Raw genomic sequence first — 19,214 nt, forward strand, 5'->3', positions numbered from 1 at the left:
AAAAACTGTAAGAGTAGATTTTTTACCAACTCTACTTAAATTCTACTCAAATATACGTGTTTTTTACAAATGTTTTAATTTAATTAGTATCTTAACTATTATCTATTAATCTTAATTGATTACTCACCGTGTTCATCATATCCCATAACCCACTCAATCGACTGGGATGATAAGTCATCTTCTTCACCAGACCCAAGGCGTGGGTTTGTACCATCATCAAATCAACTTTCTTCATAAGAACTCTGAGATCGTAGTATTTCGCCAGGAGTTCCGGGTGTGCTGGTAATGCCAAGAATAATGGCCCCCCGCCAGTCGAGCTGATAGCGGATCTAGCAGCATCAACAGTCTCCAGAACTTTAGATTTGTTGAAGCTAAGGTGAGCATCGTAGATTTCCAAACCCTGGACATGTTTAGACTTGAGTAGGTCTTCAAGTTTCTGTAAAAGAAAAAAGAAAATTAGTGATGAAGGTAAAAGAATATTATTTAGTCGATGTAGTAATACACACGAACGACTTTATAATTTCGTCGTATCTGTTTGTCTGTCTGTTACTTATTTTACTCAAATGAAATAAAATTATTCTTAATTCAAGTAGGTTATGACCTAAGATGAATATACCATCTTCTTGTTACAAGATTAAATTAAATTTAAAGCTCCGAGCTCGAACCACCGGTCCGGACTACTCTAGCGAAACGAACCGGCAATATACTCCATATTTTTGATTAGATTCCAAGTTTTATAATAATCATAACTTGAATTGGAATTTCAACGGGAAATCCTTGGATTCCAGCGCTATTTTACTTAAAGGCCTAATAAATCGTCTCATTAACCTTGATACTATTTAAATGATTAACTTCGCCTCGGTATTGATTAAAGCTATTTCTAACGCAACGCTTATTAGGAAACTGTCACTTGATCTTTCGCAAAGTCCGACCGTTATACGTTACTGAGAGTTTATGAAATCAGTTTTATTCCTAAGTTATAGATATAAAATATTCCAAAGTTATAAATAATGGAAATAAACAAACTTCAAGAACACTTACGATTAGCTTTCGGCGGCTTTTAAGAAGTTTTGTTTTCAATTCAACTAGTTCTTAGCTTAACAGTTTTATGTCGTAAAAGTTTTTATTTTATATTTCGACCTTTAAATAAAAAAGTACTAATGATGATCATGTCATCAAGTCTGATGATAATGATGATGGTGGATATACCTAACTTGTACTGTATTCGTTTGGAAAAACCACCGATCTCGTCGCTTCTATGTGCGTATGGTCACGTATAATATATCAGAAAAGTTCAAAGCGTATAATTGTAAAATATTTAAATTATAGATTTCCACTATCTGACGACCTCCGTGGTCGAGTAGTGTGTACACCGGTTTTCATGGGTACGCCACTCCGAGGTCCCGGGTTCGATTCCCGGCCGAGTCGATGTAGAAAAAGTTCATTACTTTTCTATATTGGCTTGGGTCTGGGTGTTTGTGGTACCGTCGTTACTTCTGATTTTCCATAACACAAGTGCTTTAGCTACTTACATTGGGATCAGAGTAATGTATGTGATGTTGTCCAATATTTATTTATTATTTATCTTGAACCTATAATTAAAAATAAACGCTCCTTTTGAAATTCGAACGATATTTTCTATATAAAAATAGGCCACTAAAAATCTACAACCATTTAAATGTTATCGGAGCTTAACCGGTCGTATGTTTCGTGTGAATGTTATAATGAATTGCATAATTCATACATAATATTGTAACGTAATATACGACACCGAATTAACTCTTTAATACGTAACAAGGTCAGGTCTGATCATTTAAAATTTTTATCCGCTAACTAGTCACAGTACTTAGTATAATATGTAACCAGCTGGGGATAAATAGAAGATTATTAATATTATATGCATTGAAATCAGCTATTACAATAAAAATAACTAATAGTATACTTATATAACGACATGATTCTATTAACAAAAGTACCCGCAGTGTTATTTTGTACAAACTAATTTCGTATCTCACTATTGAAATACAGACTCGCTTTAAATATTATAATTATTAATATATTTAATGTCACAATTTCTTTCTGTCAATTCCCTGTCGTATTCTGCGGTGAACTTCGAGTTTGTTTTCACCGAATAGAAACTTAATGGATAATTTGATGACCTAATCCTTAGGCATATACTGTACTAGACTCTATATCCATAAAATTGGTATTTGCATGTTGGTAATCTAATTCAGTCTAACCAGTCCAATTTGATAAGTGTATTTTTGCGTTAGATGGTCGCTTATACATGGAGGTTATAACCTACAAGCTTTGCACTATGTAATTGACTGTTTCAAACTGTCCTTTAAGATCAGCGTCGTCTCCCGTGAGAACGCACTCGCTGTACCGTCCAAATTGACAGAAGTTATAAGCCAGATTGCGACACCGGGCGGGGGGCAAGTCGTAAAATACTCTGCCGGATGTTGGAAGCCCACTTAAGGGCTCAGAGTACGTGTGAGGCCGAACTTTAACTTGGGACGCTACCGGCGAAATCTGTAGGGAAGAGTTTGCGCGGATAGTAATAAAAGAGAGACGATTGGGAATAGAGAGAGTTAACTAGCTGATATCGTAAGGAAAAAACGTAATGACTTTCTTTTCTAGACGGTTTTAAATAATGTTGTTTTTATAAACTTATTTTTTGTATTTTTTTTTCATTCACACGGGAATCCACATTAATAACAATAGTCATTTCATTATTCTCAAATGTTGTGAATTTATTGCGTTGTATCTGTTATTTAATAGATACATAATTTTATTTACATATACTTGTGTTATTTATTTATTTGTGTCCTGGTCTTGGTCATCAATTTGTCTTATAAAATATATGCATACTATCGTAAAATTATATCTTATCGAGTGTTAATTAATAACTTAAATAAAATTACAATTAACGACTTTATTTTGTTTGATGATAAGTTTGAAAATAGATCTGTGAATCTATTTATCAGTTATTTTTTAGCCAATTTTAAGTATGAAACTAGTGGTGGTGTGTAATGCAGCTGATGGCATCCTGACCACTTTCATAATCCGAGAGGACGGCAAATCTGACACGACCGAAAGAGTTCGGGTGCAGGAGCAACAGCTTTTCGTTCCATCCGAGTCAAGGGATTGTACACACTACCAACTTCCAGACCCTTAGTCAGAATTTTTTCGATAGAAATACCCACGCAGTCAAGTAATATGTAAGTATATTTACTTCAAATGCTGGCTTCTTCGTTAGGTTTTCCTACACCGTTGAAGACAATAGTTTCGATCTTAAGTAAAATATAGCTTCTGCGAAACTCGGTCGGTATATTGCTCGAATACGAACCTGTTGCCTTCTCTGAAGACTTGTGAACTCTATCTACTAAGCGATACTCGTATTATATACAAAGAATATAAGTAACCTTTATCGAAAATGTATTAATAATTTCGCTAAATAGTGATTGCTTTTAATAACTATTTGGCCATCGAAACTCCACGACCTTATGCAATTATTATGTAATGCTTACGTCAAATTATAATTCATTCGTCCCATTTTTGCACGAGTCAAAATAAAGCTTGAGAGAAAAACATCTGCTTAACCACAAGATCATACTAATTTTAATAATATACTTAAATGAAATTCACATTATAAAGTAAAAAGTCTATCTGTTTTTTGTTTAATAATCTAAGACCTGAACTAAGTACCATTTGGGTATGTCTATTTTTATATAGTCATTATTTCCTTGCTGATTGGGCTTTGTACAAGTTCGCCTGTGAAGATACTACCCACTCCTCAGATATTCTACCGCCAAATAGCAATACTTGGTATTGTTGTGTTCCGGTTTGAAAGGTGAGTAAGCCAGTTTACTACAAGGACATAACATAACATCTTAGCTCCCATGGTGGTGGCGCGTTGGTATGAAAGGATGGATTGATATCTTACAGCCATTGTCTATGGGTGATAGTGACCACTCCCTATCAGACGGCTCTTTTAAACGTCTGCCTTGATTTTATTATGTGATTACGATTATTTATTTGATTGGAGAAAATTGTCTTTGTACAGTTTTGTAGTTTTGATACCAATACAAAATTTCTATCGCCACATTCAATTAGTATACTCTTTAAGTGAATGAGCCAGTGTAGTTGCACAAGGGACTGTGTAAGGACTAATTAAAATATGAAATATTTTTTCAAAGTAAACCCTCAGTATTAGATTGAAAATACCTTTGAGTGAATTATTTCTTATATAAAAGTCTTTATTTACCAACGTTACCTTATAAATAATTTATTTATTTTAACTAATAGACACTGAAAATGAACATTTAAACATTTGGTCTCTTCAACTCTTCATTACATGTGACCTGCTTCCAGTCCCCGATTAGGATCACATCAGACAAGTACAGGGTTGCCAGGTTTTATAGTTTCGAACGTACACATTTGAACGCGTAGCGTAATATTCATAGTCACATACTTTAAAATTGAGATTTACTCAACTTTAATTATTTCTAATAGAATTTAGAGGACAATATTAAATTTAAAGCGTTCATCGGTTTGAAACGTAAATTCTACAGAAAATAACTCAGTGGTTACTCTTTTCCCCCAACTAAATTACAATGTCATGATATTATGTAATCTTATGATGAGTAATATTTCATTTATTAAGGTTTTTTTTTATTATTTCAATTTATGAACTGGCAAAGATAAAAACATCTCCGGACTTTTATTATGGAAAGGTGACTTCGCGGATTCGGGAACTTAGATAATGCATACATAGATTTTTATAATATTTATATGATTAAAAAAATATTCACAATAAAAGGAATTCCCAATGAATAATTCTTACAGGGTCATATTAGTTATTTTATTTAAATAAAAATAAGAGGATAAGTAAAATTACAAGGTTTTCACTTAATCTATATAAGTTTCTACTTCTCGAAGGAAGTGGAGGCCTAAGCTCAACAGTCTTTTATTCATAGGATGTTGCTTTATATAAGTTCGTAAGACATACATTTAAAAAGTAAAATAAACAAGTTGTATTTATATTGTAATCCCCGTATATGATAAAATATCTTGTATAATTTATACATTTAATAAAAATTATAAATATATCCTTATATGAAATTATTGAAGTCAGCAATCGTGGACGTTACTTCTGATGTAAAGGCCAACGGATTTACGTTATAAAATACGTCGTATAAATTAGATATCTCGGAATAATATTAAAATTTATTATAATATAACTATAACAGCATATTGTGTAATAAAAATCTTCTATATAGACGTAACGCTGTGAGCTTTTCGTACCGAGAAAGAATATAATTATATTATTGCAGTAATAGAAAAATGTATTTTTTTTTAAATAAGCTATTGGGCAAATGGGCCCCCTAATGGTAAATGGCTCACCGCAAATAGACATTGGCGCCGTAAGAAATTTTAATCATTCCTTACATCTCCAATGCGCCACCAACCTTTGTAATAAAGTTATTATGACCCTTGAATCTGAAGTTGCACTTACCCTTCAAACTGGAACACAGTAATACAAAAAACTACGATGTGTTCTTTGAATATATGATAAGTGGGGTACCTACCCAGACGGGCTTGCAAAAAGCCCTATCAACAAGTAATAAAAAATAATCGTAAATATACGTATGAAACTCATTCTTCGACATTGTTTTGTTTATATTCGTGTTACCCGTATTGTAATTAATATTAAAGAAAATAATTACCGTGTCAACCCTGACTGTGACGTACTGACTAGACATTGATTATTTTAATGGCACCAATAACATATGGACAGGATGTCTAAGTCGAACCACAAATCAGTTGGAAAAACATTAAAAACTTTTTAGACTTGTAAACTCATTACGCATTACCTAATTGTATTTCATAAATTATTTATAGTATTTGGTCGGCTTCGGTATAAAAACCACGTACTTTTTATTTATCAGACCTAGATATGGTGGAGTCAGGCCTTGGAAACAGACGATAGGAAATTAAAAAAAATATACTCGTATGTTGTAAATATGAAATAATTATAGTTATTTCGTTCAATTAAAAAGTGAAGTGAACAAACTGCGTTTAATTTTATATTTACTTAGTTGGTTATATCAACCAAAACATTATTACAAAATTGACGTTGCTAGCAATATTCAATCTCTTTTTGTTTTTAAATATTTATCAAAACAAATAATCGAGCACTGAAACCCTCTACATATGCCTAAAATGAAATACGTTTGTTGGATTATTGGCAAAATTTTTGTTATGAAATATGAATATAATTTACTCGTTTTTTATAATATTACAAAGCATAATACTCATATCCTGATTTCAATAAACCAATGTCGATGAAACTATTAGTTATACGACAAAAATATCGCAAGCATCATTAATATGTAAGATTAATTATTTCCTAAATGTCGGTTGGCGAGTCATTTAAACTTAACAAAAGGAGCATATTATTATTTAATTTTAACTATTAAGCTAGATCATAATAATATTTATACGAAGGCAGTCATTACTCATACATATATGGGTATCCGAGTTTAAATATGGAAAGCTTAACTGAGTTTTATACTTGTGTAAGTTTACCAAAAGTACTCCTTAGTAGAAGAAATAGGAGACCAGCTTGCACTCCATCACTTCGATGGGACGTTACGTATGGTGGGTGATTCAGACCAAGAACTTTGCCTACTATATAGTAACTAATATTCTTCTGACCCGATATTCGAACTTGAGACCTTAGGCAAAGAAATAAAAAAAAACGATAATGAAATCTAAAGTATACTTATATAATATCCAAGTCGGGAGCTAAACATGAAACAATGTGACACAAGATTATCTCATTTTACTTTCCTCGTAAAAATCATTTCACAATACAATGTTGGAGTCATTGCCATTGTTTGAAGTATTAAAAAGTAAAACTGTCAGCTGTCATTTGGGAGCTGTCATTATGTCACTTTATTACGTTTTTTAAGAGACACCGTCGACACCCGACGGCCAAGCCCATAGCTCTTAAGGAGTTAAATCTTTGTTACGCAACGCCTGCTAGCATTTGGCGGTAATGTATCTTTCAATTTATTTGGTATTAAATAAAAAAAACCCTTGAACATTTCAACTTATTTTTATAAAAGTGTATATTTTGTTTATGTTTCTCGATTAAATATGACCACAAATGTATTTAATATATAGCAGCTTCAGTAAATGGAAGAGTAAGTAATACTGATTTTGAGGGAATTTTATGCATTTAAATATTGTGTATGATATACATACTATACTACCCTACAGATTAACTAGATGTTTTAAATATAGCCATGTGGTATAAATTAAACATATACAAAATAAAAATACTGTCCTGTTTCATATTTATAATCCAGTCCATTTCGCGTGTTGATTAAACACAGACACGCAATTTTAACATTAATTAGATATACTTACTTTATTTTGAATGTTATATTTTGTAATAACGTAGCAATAACATAAACCGGCGATGAACATGGATTTCTTGAATTTGCATAAGATTTTAATGTGAGAACATCAATTAATTAGTACTACTTAAGTAATCAAAACGAAGTCAGTACGAAGTCACATCTTATGAAACCAATTGTGTGTTGGTAAATTTTTCTTGTATTATTGTATATATTATAATGAATCCGTAATACACTTACAATGACGGAGTTGGCCCAATGGATAAAATTCACGGGTTTTAACGGAAGCGACCTTCGTTACAATCCCAGAAAGACACCACTTATTTTCCTTGAGCATCGTGAGGAAATATGTATTGGTCAAATTATATTATTCCACATGCACCTTGCACTGGAGCAGTGTAGAGATATGCTTTAGAAAACTTCTTCTTAAGAGGAAACGAAGTCGTTGCCCAGGTTGGGCACATTTTCAATTGATTTATTATTTTAATTGAAATTACTTTACTTACTTTATTTTTTCCCAAATTGACTGAAAAATTTGTGTTAAGAATGGATACAATAAAATAGTTCAGGATCAAATCTAGGACTTTCAGATCACTAGGCAATCCGTTGAGCTATTGAAGCTAACGAGACTGATAATTAAGGAAGTAGAAACAATTTTCCGAGTCCTTTATAGTTATGATCATTAATAATCGAACAAAATATACATTACAAAATACACAAAAACTAGTTCCCACAGCTACAGAGTGTAATTAACAACCGGAGCGATCAAACTTAACCATTCAAACGTCGCTGACCAAATTAACCTCGTTAGTTGTGTGTGTTACATGAAATATTACACGAAGGAAATAAAAAACAATTGCAGGTAAGTAACTCTTTTCAAAAATACAGGTTAGATTTTTAATCTGCAAAAAAGAACTGTCCGATTTATAATCTTTGAGCTCGAGACTCACTTTGGAATGTTTTTTTAAAAGTGGGTGTAGTTACCGTTGCTTCACAATATGCTTACAATAATATAATGTATATTTACAATAATATAGATATTTAAAAAAAAATACGGTGTATAGGCACGAGGAGGAAAGGTAAACTAATAACATCTAGTTTCCGACTTCGCTAAGTTAATACATCCTTCCTGGGGCTCAGTATTCGTTGCTATAATTTGATTCAGCAGTTATTTTTGTAACTTCGCCATTTAAAGTAAATATTAAATTCGTCATTTAAAAACATTTCTCATTAAAAAATCATTGGTAAATATATATAATTTTGTTTTTAGGCATATTACTAAAAACAAGATTATATAGCGTGGAATAAGTATTTGTTGATTTCCTGGCGAGATATACTATATAAATTTAATAGAATACACTCTGTAACTAAAAAGATGGTAAATACTGAGCTTCTTGAAACGGTAACTTTACATTTGCTTCAACACATGTAACATGACGATTAAAAAGTGCTTCTATGAGCCCACTTTAATAAGGAATATTTTGATTTGATTAAACCTGATTGCTGAAATGAATATTACCCCTACGTGTATTTGACACCTCAAGAATTTAAATTCATTCATCATCGACGTCATTGATTCCATTAAAATATATCATAATAATAAATTACCTATTGATATAATAATTGATTCCTCAAAAATATCTACACGTATAAAATGGCACCCGAACGAAACTAACAACATGAATTTAACAGGAAAAGCTAAATTATAATTGAAAGCCGTTATGTAAGTAGTGGCTGTTATGAGTATATGGTAATAGTTTTGTAACAACCTATATACGATCGATCAATATTGACCAAGCAATCAAATCGACCAAGCAGCTGGTGCAGCCTTATCAATCACACTATCCTGATATATCGTTTAAGTAAATTGCTATAAACTAATCTCAATTATAGACTAAATTGAGATAAACGTACTGCTTTAGGCATACATGCCTCAATTTATATATTGTAGAACGGTTTCGCTTAATTTTCCTTAACTTATAATTAAAGTTAAACCCAGCTATGGCAACATTTAAAATTGATATTATAGTCATTTTGATAAATTTTGAGTTAACACATGGAATGACGTAATTTACTTTTATCTAATAATATTTTATGTCTAAATAGCAAAAGTCTTGTGTGAGTCAAGCCCGTCTTGATCCAGAGTGCAGTTACAGTAACATTACTGTTGTTTACACCTTTAAAGACGTATCACTTTGAATGTTATCCACATCAGTTATTAATTTGGAACTGGTGTGATGAGTCTATATTAGTCTAGTTCATATTATTATTTTGAAATAAAGATCATACAATAATTATAAAGATATTACGCTCTTAGTGTTTTATTTGAATGTCATAAAAGTCATTAATTTGAAGTTAACATTTCGATATGTAAATTATATCAGGTAGAATAAAAAAAAAACAAAAAAATAGACTAAGTCGTCAATTATGCTCAGATAAGATATACATTTTTGCATAGCGATTGACTTTCGCCTCCGGCCATCGAAGCTCTAATATCTATTTAATTAAAACTTGACATGTTTTATCTAATCAATAAGGTCGAATAAGTGACAGTCGTGGGAGAGAACATTGCAGATTGAAATCGTTGCAGTGCGGTTGCAGTTGTAGGTACTAAGTTCATGTGTTTTATTTGTATTTTTTAATTACGTAAAACGTTCTCAGCATAACAATATATAAATATATATTGACGATATTCAGTTTCATCTTTACATAAAAATTAATTACACTCACGGCGTAATATATACAAATCAAAATTAATAATAGTTACTTTACAAATAGTAACCGCGTGGCAGGCTCCTGTCATCAGAGGAGGCAATATGAAGGGCTGTTGGATATAAACAAGAATGCAACTGCAATTTAACATGCAACATGTATATTATTTAATGTCTTACTTAAAAAACCAAAAGAGAGCGAAAGTATTCTAATTGATAACATAAAAATAAGGCAACGAGCTTGTAAACATTCCACTGCTGTAAACCTACCTCTACTGTTGATGAGAAGGTTCCTTTTAGTAAGTATAGTCCGCCAGTGTTCTCCTATATACTGTTTGATACACGTGGCTGAATTATTTAATCTAATCATTGTAGATATCTCACGATTTTCGTTTACCGCCCAGCACGAAAACAGTGGTGTTTGCTCGAACTTGAGTGGTACTATTTTGTTAAGATTTGTCCTAACCACCGGGCTATCTCTTAAACCACCTAGGTCGACTGCATCTAGCATCAACATCATAAAATTTTCAAAATACCTTAATAGTCACATAAATATTTTTAAATCAAATAATTCGCGTCATTCGCGTTTATTAATAACATATCTATAAACTTGTCAGATATATAAATACTACTAAGTATACCTTTATACGATTATGAAATTTTAGCGTTTTATCTGTGTACACACAGTAAGCAGGGCTGCCCGTGGATGAACTACTTTAATCCGGAACGAAGTGTTTCTTGATTACTAAAACACTTTAAAACTATTAATGGATAAGTAATATTAAGATTCGTGTGTAATATTTGTAGGGACGGAGTACACGAGTTTTGAGTAAAAAACAACTGTCTTTTGACTTTAGATGTGAATGTATCCCCTACACAATTTTTTTAAATAATTAAATTGTAAAGTAAAAAACGGCAAGTATGTAAAAAGAAAACCGAAAAAAGGGTCTCATAGAATGTCTAGTAAAACTTTAGTAAAATTACTCGGCAGTTATCAAGACATATTTCTACAAATCAAATATAAATGCAGTAACAATTAAATTAAATACAACATATTTATATTATTTAAACAACAAAAAAAAAAAAACATTTGTCATTACAGTAACAAAACTGACTGACACTGTCTTCACTTTATCAATTCTGGCAAGAAAGATTAAAAGAAATATGCACACTAACGTCATTGTCTAAAGTGTCAATGTTGTCAGCCCTAATCACACACCAGCGCTAATAAAATTATAATATTAAAATGTTGCCAGCATACAAGACTTATAAAAGTATGTAATATAATATTTACGTTGAATTTCGAGTCGGACTAAACTAGCATTGACACTACTTGCACTTTTTGTTACATTGTTTTAAACAACGGTAAAACTAAATATTTATTATTTAGTTAGCCTTCCTATGATTAAATTGAAATACACAACAATGTTGTGTTGCGTTAATTTCATTTTAAGAGTTTAAGATTTGCAACAGGTCAAAATCGTAAATATTAAAAATATATATTTTTTATAATTTGTTACCTCGGACACATATAAAATTACAATTTTTATTGCTTTAAGTACAAATTGACAATAAGTTCCAAATGTCTATTGTGACAGTTTTTAGATAATTGCAATATACAGTATAATTAACCGACTTTATATCAAGTTGTTATTGCTAAGTTATGATAAATAATAAAAAATGTTGTCTATATGTTTCCGCATCAACCTGCTGGGTACGCCTTTGAAAGGCTTCGAGCGTAATTAAAATCTGCATTCCTTAATAATTATATTTTCATGAAAAACTTACCGTTGCGTTTTATTCCTACAATCGCTACATTTTAAAGACATAGAATTTTCATAACGATAACGGGTCTGTGAATTTCCTCCTTAACAGCCTTAGAGCCTTTGTCCAGCTGCGGGAATGGCAATCGCGAATGATCTACATAAAGCATTCATATCGAAGTAATGTTAAACATACAAAGTAATATTCTAGTTTTCTTGAACCATTAACCCTTTTCGGCTTACACAGAACAACTCACAATTTTTTTATCACGATCGGATCAATGATGTATGAACGTACAAATTATAATATTATATATATATATATATAGATAGACGAACTCTGCTCGCTTGTAATGATGTCACCAATGCTAGCGTCGCGGATTTTCGTACAGAGATTGAAAATGTTAACATCTTTACCATTAATTTATCGAATTTTTCACAGCATTTTATTTATAATTTACATCCAAATTAATTGAATAATTTGTCATATTTTATAAACATTGTATATTAATGCCAGTATACTAGACATACTAATGCAATAGTCCTACAAAATGTCCGGGTGCCGGGTGTCCGGGTAAAATACAAATAAATGAGCAATTATTTCTTAGTTTGCACATGCGTTGCCAACCATTAGATTCGAGATGAGCTCCATGTTCTATCACTAGAGTTGCTCACTCAATCTTCAACCTTGTACTGATAAGCGGTCGTAGAATATTTATAAAATATAATTACTATAAAATTTAATTTACACATCAATAAAACGTTTTCGTCTGGGCTCCCCGTGACACTTATAAACGTGTTACATTTGCCGTTATATTTATGTGACGACACTTTGATATTACTTAATTAAGTAAAGCTCTAAGTATTTAGCATATACAAAGTTGAAGGCGTTTTGTCGTTATGTATAAGATCTGCGTGAATGACATGTTTGTATATCTTGCGGATTTGCCTTACTAATAATATCTATATTGACATTGACACTTGTAGTCCCTTAAAATGTAAAAGGTAAAATGGCTAATTTTACCTCATTAAAAATTGTGATTTTTTGAATATTGCTCTCCTAACAGAGTTTCGGACACGAGGGCCGAACTCACTATATGTGTAAACGCAGGCGCACTCCCTCTCTATCTGTCAAGCGTAACAAGAGATTTGTTAATTGCATAGATAGGCGGTGGTAACCACTGCCCACAGATATCGGCGATGTATAAGTAACATACAATGCTAAGTTGCTGTTTTTCGGTAGAATAAATTCTAAGTGGGTGATATACTAACCATTTATTCTACCGACAAACGCCCGTCTGGGTAGCCCCAGGTGGGCCTGCACGGGGCCTACTGACAATAATGGCTTAATAGTATATAGCGGCCCGATCCTCAATTTAAAACAGAATCTAGTAAAATTAGGGATTAACCGCATGATTTATTTTTAATATAAATTTTATTATACTTAATATGAATACTTTAATATCAATAATAGACTAATTAAATTATTAAAGTGTAAATTATTTTATTAGTCAAGTATGTAATGATAATATCTTTCATAAAATTTGTTATTAAGACACACGCTAGGTGTGGTTAAGATTATTTATATTGATTTTATAACTTTATTCTAGGTAATCTACAAAACCACAATATTTAACGTCTTTGGGTTTCATTATTAAGTCTCAATTCGAAACGTTGAAACGAATATAACAGATTAATATTATTAATTCTGTTAGGGATTTCTATTGTATCAAATAATTGGAGTAAAATAACCTCAATTTTTAGTAAATTTAAAATGCCGCCTTTGCATTTCAGAGCGAGCGTACATACATTTTCTTCTCTTTGTCTTATTTGGGATTGCTGAATTCAAACTCGTTTTCTACGGGAGATAGCACATCTACGATATGGGAACACGACTGATGGACACGTGAAGAAAATATTTTTTTAGATACCTTCACAGTCTTATAATGAGTATATGCTCCATAATAAGTATAAATTTACCGATATTTAAAGTGACAGCAAACTTGGGGATTAATTCACAAAATAATATATAACAAGGCCAGTGCTGTTTCCGCTTCTGTTCGTCAAAGTTTTTTATTTTGTTGATAATGATGGACGAGCTTTAGCGTAGTAAAAGTTATCGAAATAACCAAATTAATATTTTTTATGACATAGGTGGACGGACGAGCAATTGAGTCATCTGATGATAAGTAATCACCATCGCCCTTAGACAATGGTGCTATAAAAATATTATAATACCATTCCTTACATCGCCAAAGTGCTAGCAACCTTGGGAACTAAGATGTTTATCCCTTGTGTCTGTTGTTACACTGACTCACTAACTCTTCAAACTAGAACACAAGAATACTGGGCCCTGCTGTTTGGTGGTAGAATATCTGGGGCTTACCCGGACGAGCTAGCACAAAGCCTTACCACCAAGTAAATATATGTTTTCCTCGCATTTTCATAAATGATTTTGGTCAAATTATAACTAATGGGCAAACTTTAGCTTTTGTAAATAACGCGCGATATCTGAGGAGTATCATTACGAACCGGTGGTCGATTTTTAACGATCATAAGACAAGTACTTGCGCCATTACAATATGCAGGCGAGCGGGGCGATTGCCTACAGAACAGTTTAATCAGGGGTTTTAACGCATATGAATAATGTAGGCTAGCCTACATTTGCATGTATATTATTAATATCACTTGTATAGGCGTGGTATGCAAACGGAGTCAGTATATGGGACGTATAAATTATCAATTTATATATATTATGCATCTAGGGGCCGCGTCGATGTAATTGGATCAACGTTCGGTTCTCCAAGGCGTTCGACTCGTGTGACTTTTGATATTTAAAAGCTAAGGTCTTTTTAATATTTAGATAATTTTAAATCTACACTAGTTATTAAATAGTTTACGAGATTGTTTCACACATATGCATAATTATTTTAAGACGTTTATGGGATTGCGCAAGCAGAGAATAATACTAGTAGAGTATATTTGTTACAGATAATTCTAACACATAAAAAGCATTGAAACGCAGATGTCATTCGCTCATATGTATACAACTGCAGGGTTTTTTTACTAAACTTGTAAGTATTCATAGCACTATCATAATAAATGTTCCTTCGGTATGTCTTGGAGTATACCAACGCACGGGGCCACTAACAGATGTTGATGCGTGTATTTCTGCGTATTAATGAAAATATTTCTGTCTCAATATTCCCAGTACCAGCCGGGAGCCTGTAAATTGTAAGCGTGTAAACTCCCGTGCTTCTAACAGCACGTAACCGTTGGCTCTCTCCGGTCGTGTTGGATTTGCCCAGCCGTGTGCCGGAGTGAACGAATAGAGATTGCGCGAATACTTGTGCAATATAATATGTCCGGCATAATTGGCTGTCGTCAAAGTCAAAGTCGTTGCCGAAATTGCATTTGTATGATTTTAATTATTACATTAAGAGGATTTAAGGATCACCTTTTAAATCTAGGTATCAAATAATAACATACTTATAAAACATAAATAAAATAATACAAACATAAAGAAATACATCCCTGGTTTCACTTTAACACAACTGATACGATTGAGATGGGACAGTCATATTATGTTAGTCTATTTCATATAATATGTTAACATATTTTTTTAGACATAGCTTTATAGATGTAGTCGGAGAGAAAATAGTCGACACGCGCGCTTTTAAAGCGGCCGCTGCCGAAACTATAACAAATACACATTCAAATTTTATGACAGATTTGTAATCTAGAAATCCCAAATCTCTACAGTAAAGTCAGTAACTGCATGCTATTATCCTTTATATATAACTCACAGGAAACAATTCTTTGAGTAAAGATTAAGTTGTTATTGTTAAAAAAAAAAATCCCCGTTTTACCAGTACGATGAGAAGCTAGTACACAAATAATCTAGATTAAACTTAAATTATCTCTGAAATTTTTAAAATAATATAAATATTATAATAATGAGCTTACGAGAAAGCCTAAATCAATATAATTTCTTAAGACTTACGAAATAGGAATCAACTCCGATTCATAATCTTTTTTTTTTAAATAACTTCTGTCAAAACCCTATGACATACTTCACGAATTGATTGAGGCATAATTTAATTTATTTATTTTGCTGTTGCTAAAATTTAAATATGAATATTATTATAATCAGACTTGTTTGTTTTATCAATATAAAATATAGGCTTATATAAATGATTTAGCAACTCGAAAATAAATTAAGGAAATGAATTTCATAAATTATCAACACTGTATAAGTCCATCAATCAATATGGCAATAACTTTTTGGAATAGAATACCAGATGGCATTTGGTAACGTCTGATTTTTTTGCTTCAGATCGACCATTTATTGAGTCCAAAGTTAAACAGTAACATGGCACTAGAATCCACGGATTGAGACCACGCTACGTGCTTACGTAGTAAAAGATAATTAGCTAATATGTTTTAAGCATAATTTTAATGTCCTATTTTGTACTTAACAGTTCTCAGCCGACTGGTCAAATATACAGGACATATTAGAGTATGTGCTGAAACACACTAAAGTCAAATCCTTTACCTTTGTAGTCTTATTCGATAGAAATTTACATGACACATCACATGACATTCCAACATTCCATTTCCAATTATTTCCTTTAATAAATAATCATGTTATTAAAACCATTTTGAGAATCAATTCTTAAGTATTCCATAATATTACGTTACAAAAATACCGATTTCATAATATGTTATAATTTAGACAAGATATGAGTGACATAAATTTGCACCACGGACGCCACTAAAAGTTGACCTCTCGTTTGGGTATTGCGTGTTATCAATCGAAATCGTTTTAATCAGACCAGTTTAAAGGTGACCATGACTCTACGCTACTGTGATAAAATGGAGTGCGGCAGAACGACAGATTGTTCATATTTGTGATTGGTTGTTTCACCAAAATTATAATATTAAATAATTAATTAAGTTATATTCATTATTTGAATACAGAACGGAAGCTCAAACGAGATCGAAAGACAAACGAACAAAATGAAGTAGGCCAATCAGTAAGATACTGGTCACCCACGTCAATAGACATTCGCACGCTAAGAAATATTAATTACCCGTTCCGTCACTGTCACCGACTAAGCGTCAACTGCGAAGGCTAATATGCTGTGCCCCCTGTACCTGTGACACTTTCGATCCGCAAAACAGTAACAAAAATTCTTGATTAGTTACGGGGTTGAAAAATCTATTACAGCCTGTGTTGGCACCCACCTAAATGGTCAAATGTCAATAGAAGTATTGATTGTCCATCCAATGAACCATTTTTTTCGAAAATCACACTTACATGTTTGCGAAGTGCATTGACAAATATATATATCAATGGCTATGTGTTTCGTCAGACATCATAACATTACAACATAATTAAAAAGTTTCCTAAAACATAACGTTTTCCAAGAGATAGTCCATAATAAAGTATCCTCTGATATCCTATATCCAAAAACTCAACTAAGTCACTCGGTTTCAAATCCGATGAAGGATCACAAAATGTTCTTATGCTCAATGTCAGCACAGTTCGTAACGTGTTTAACATCGTCAGAAAACTTGCATGAGTATAATGTTATATAGAAATGCTTATTGGCGATACCATAGTCGTTTTATTTATTCGGTTGAAGCAGCGGCGCGCTATCACCCCACCAGTCATCACAAATAAAGCTCAATGCAATTTATTGCGCGTTACTCAACACTTGTAAAACCACTTCTTATATTTATTTATGAGTAATAAGTCCACGCTTTCATTTTATCCAACTCTACAAGAACAATAAACTTAAAAACGGAAATTGAATTATGTATATATCTTTTTTTTACATTCTCATCAGTCTCCTTAAGGGTAATGTTTGAATCCACCGCCCTGCTCCAGTACAGTTTGTGGAATACGCATGTGGTAAAATTATTCAAGTTTACCCAGGATGTTTTCGGCTAGACCGTTAAGCCCGTGATATTTGGTTAAGTTTTACGTGTGCTATATTCTGGAACATCGTGGCTAAAGAACAACAATCAGTAAAATATAACACCTAACTGTATATAATGAGGCGAAAACAAAACAGTCCGGTGGCTTTCTGGCGATTCTCCTTTGTTTGTTATTCTATTTTTTTTCTAGACTGCTATCAATATGCTTTAGTGTTACCAATAAAAAAAAAATAACACTGAAAAAAGAATGTTCAAGACATTCAAATTCATATATGTTGTCCATAAATTATGATGGAATTTAAATATGTTTTTTTTTAATATATTTATAAAAGATAAGATATAATTTCATTTATATTTTAATTTAGACCAATGAGCGAACACTCATAATAATAATAGGTAGAAATTAACACCAATAACAAGCAATTAGCGAATAATATAAAAATATAAATCGTGACACATTTGTTTAACAAGTACGTACGTAGGATGACTCAGGTCGACATATAGAGTCATTATGGCTACCTGTTGCTCCATATCTCCTCATATGGATGAGAAGTACGTATTTTCAAATGATATTAACTGTAGATTCAATTTATTATTGAGACTTCGAAGTAAATCAAGCTAAATTGTGCACTTTCATAAGTATTTTCTAACGAATGCCATTTAACTGGAACTATGTACCCAGGCCTCATATATCGATAGTGAGGGCTGTTATATTACTATAAATACATTTTTAAATATAAAATAAAAATCTTCGAAAACTATTCAGAATATATTGAATTTATATAGAAATAAGATATAAGTTCCAATACTTGTAGGTTTTTTATTGTAGTATACGTGAGCGGATGGACAAATGGGCCACCTGATGATGGAAGCCCATAGGTATCATCTTTAGCCTTATATCGCCTATGTTGGGAACTAAGATGTGTCCCTTGTGTTAAACTGCCACACTCACGACAGATAGATAGATTTGGCGATATAATATACCTACAGCGAGTCAAGCTGGTCGATTGCACGAAGCTCTCTAACACCGAATATTGAATATAAATAACAATTTCGTTCGTAACATAGAACAATTCTTTGTTCAATAAAAATGGGTTCAATTATTATTAATTTTTTTTATATATGAATAATAAAAAAAAACCAAAAAATTAATAATTATATTTCATGAGACAAACTTAAAAAAGGCGTGGAATTGCCTTTACAATAAATAACTCACTGCCTGTCACATACAACCCTAGACGGTTCCAACGCACGTTGACAGTCTCATTTTGAAATTCGAACGTGTACGGAACCACGTGCGTCGTATATAGAACGCTATATATCAGATAAGAAATATATCGATGTAATTTTACGAGTGCGTGTTTCCGATT

The 19,214-nt window shown here is 32.2% G+C and overlaps 1 protein-coding gene across 1 annotated transcript in view; it reads right to left on the minus strand.

Moving 5' to 3' along the window:
- Positions 1-19,214, minus strand: part of LOC113402875 (uncharacterized) — a 40,911-nt gene that overhangs the window by 12,157 nt on the left and 9,540 nt on the right. The window contains exon 2 of the mRNA XM_064215860.1: positions 128-436. Within this exon, the coding sequence (XP_064071930.1) occupies positions 128-436 (309 nt within the window). The remainder of the gene's footprint in view (positions 1-127; positions 437-19,214) is intronic.

The sequence above is a fragment of the Vanessa tameamea genome, chromosome 9, assembly GCF_037043105.1.
Source record: "Vanessa tameamea isolate UH-Manoa-2023 chromosome 9, ilVanTame1 primary haplotype, whole genome shotgun sequence".
Classification (NCBI taxonomy): Eukaryota; Metazoa; Arthropoda; class Insecta; order Lepidoptera; family Nymphalidae; genus Vanessa; species Vanessa tameamea.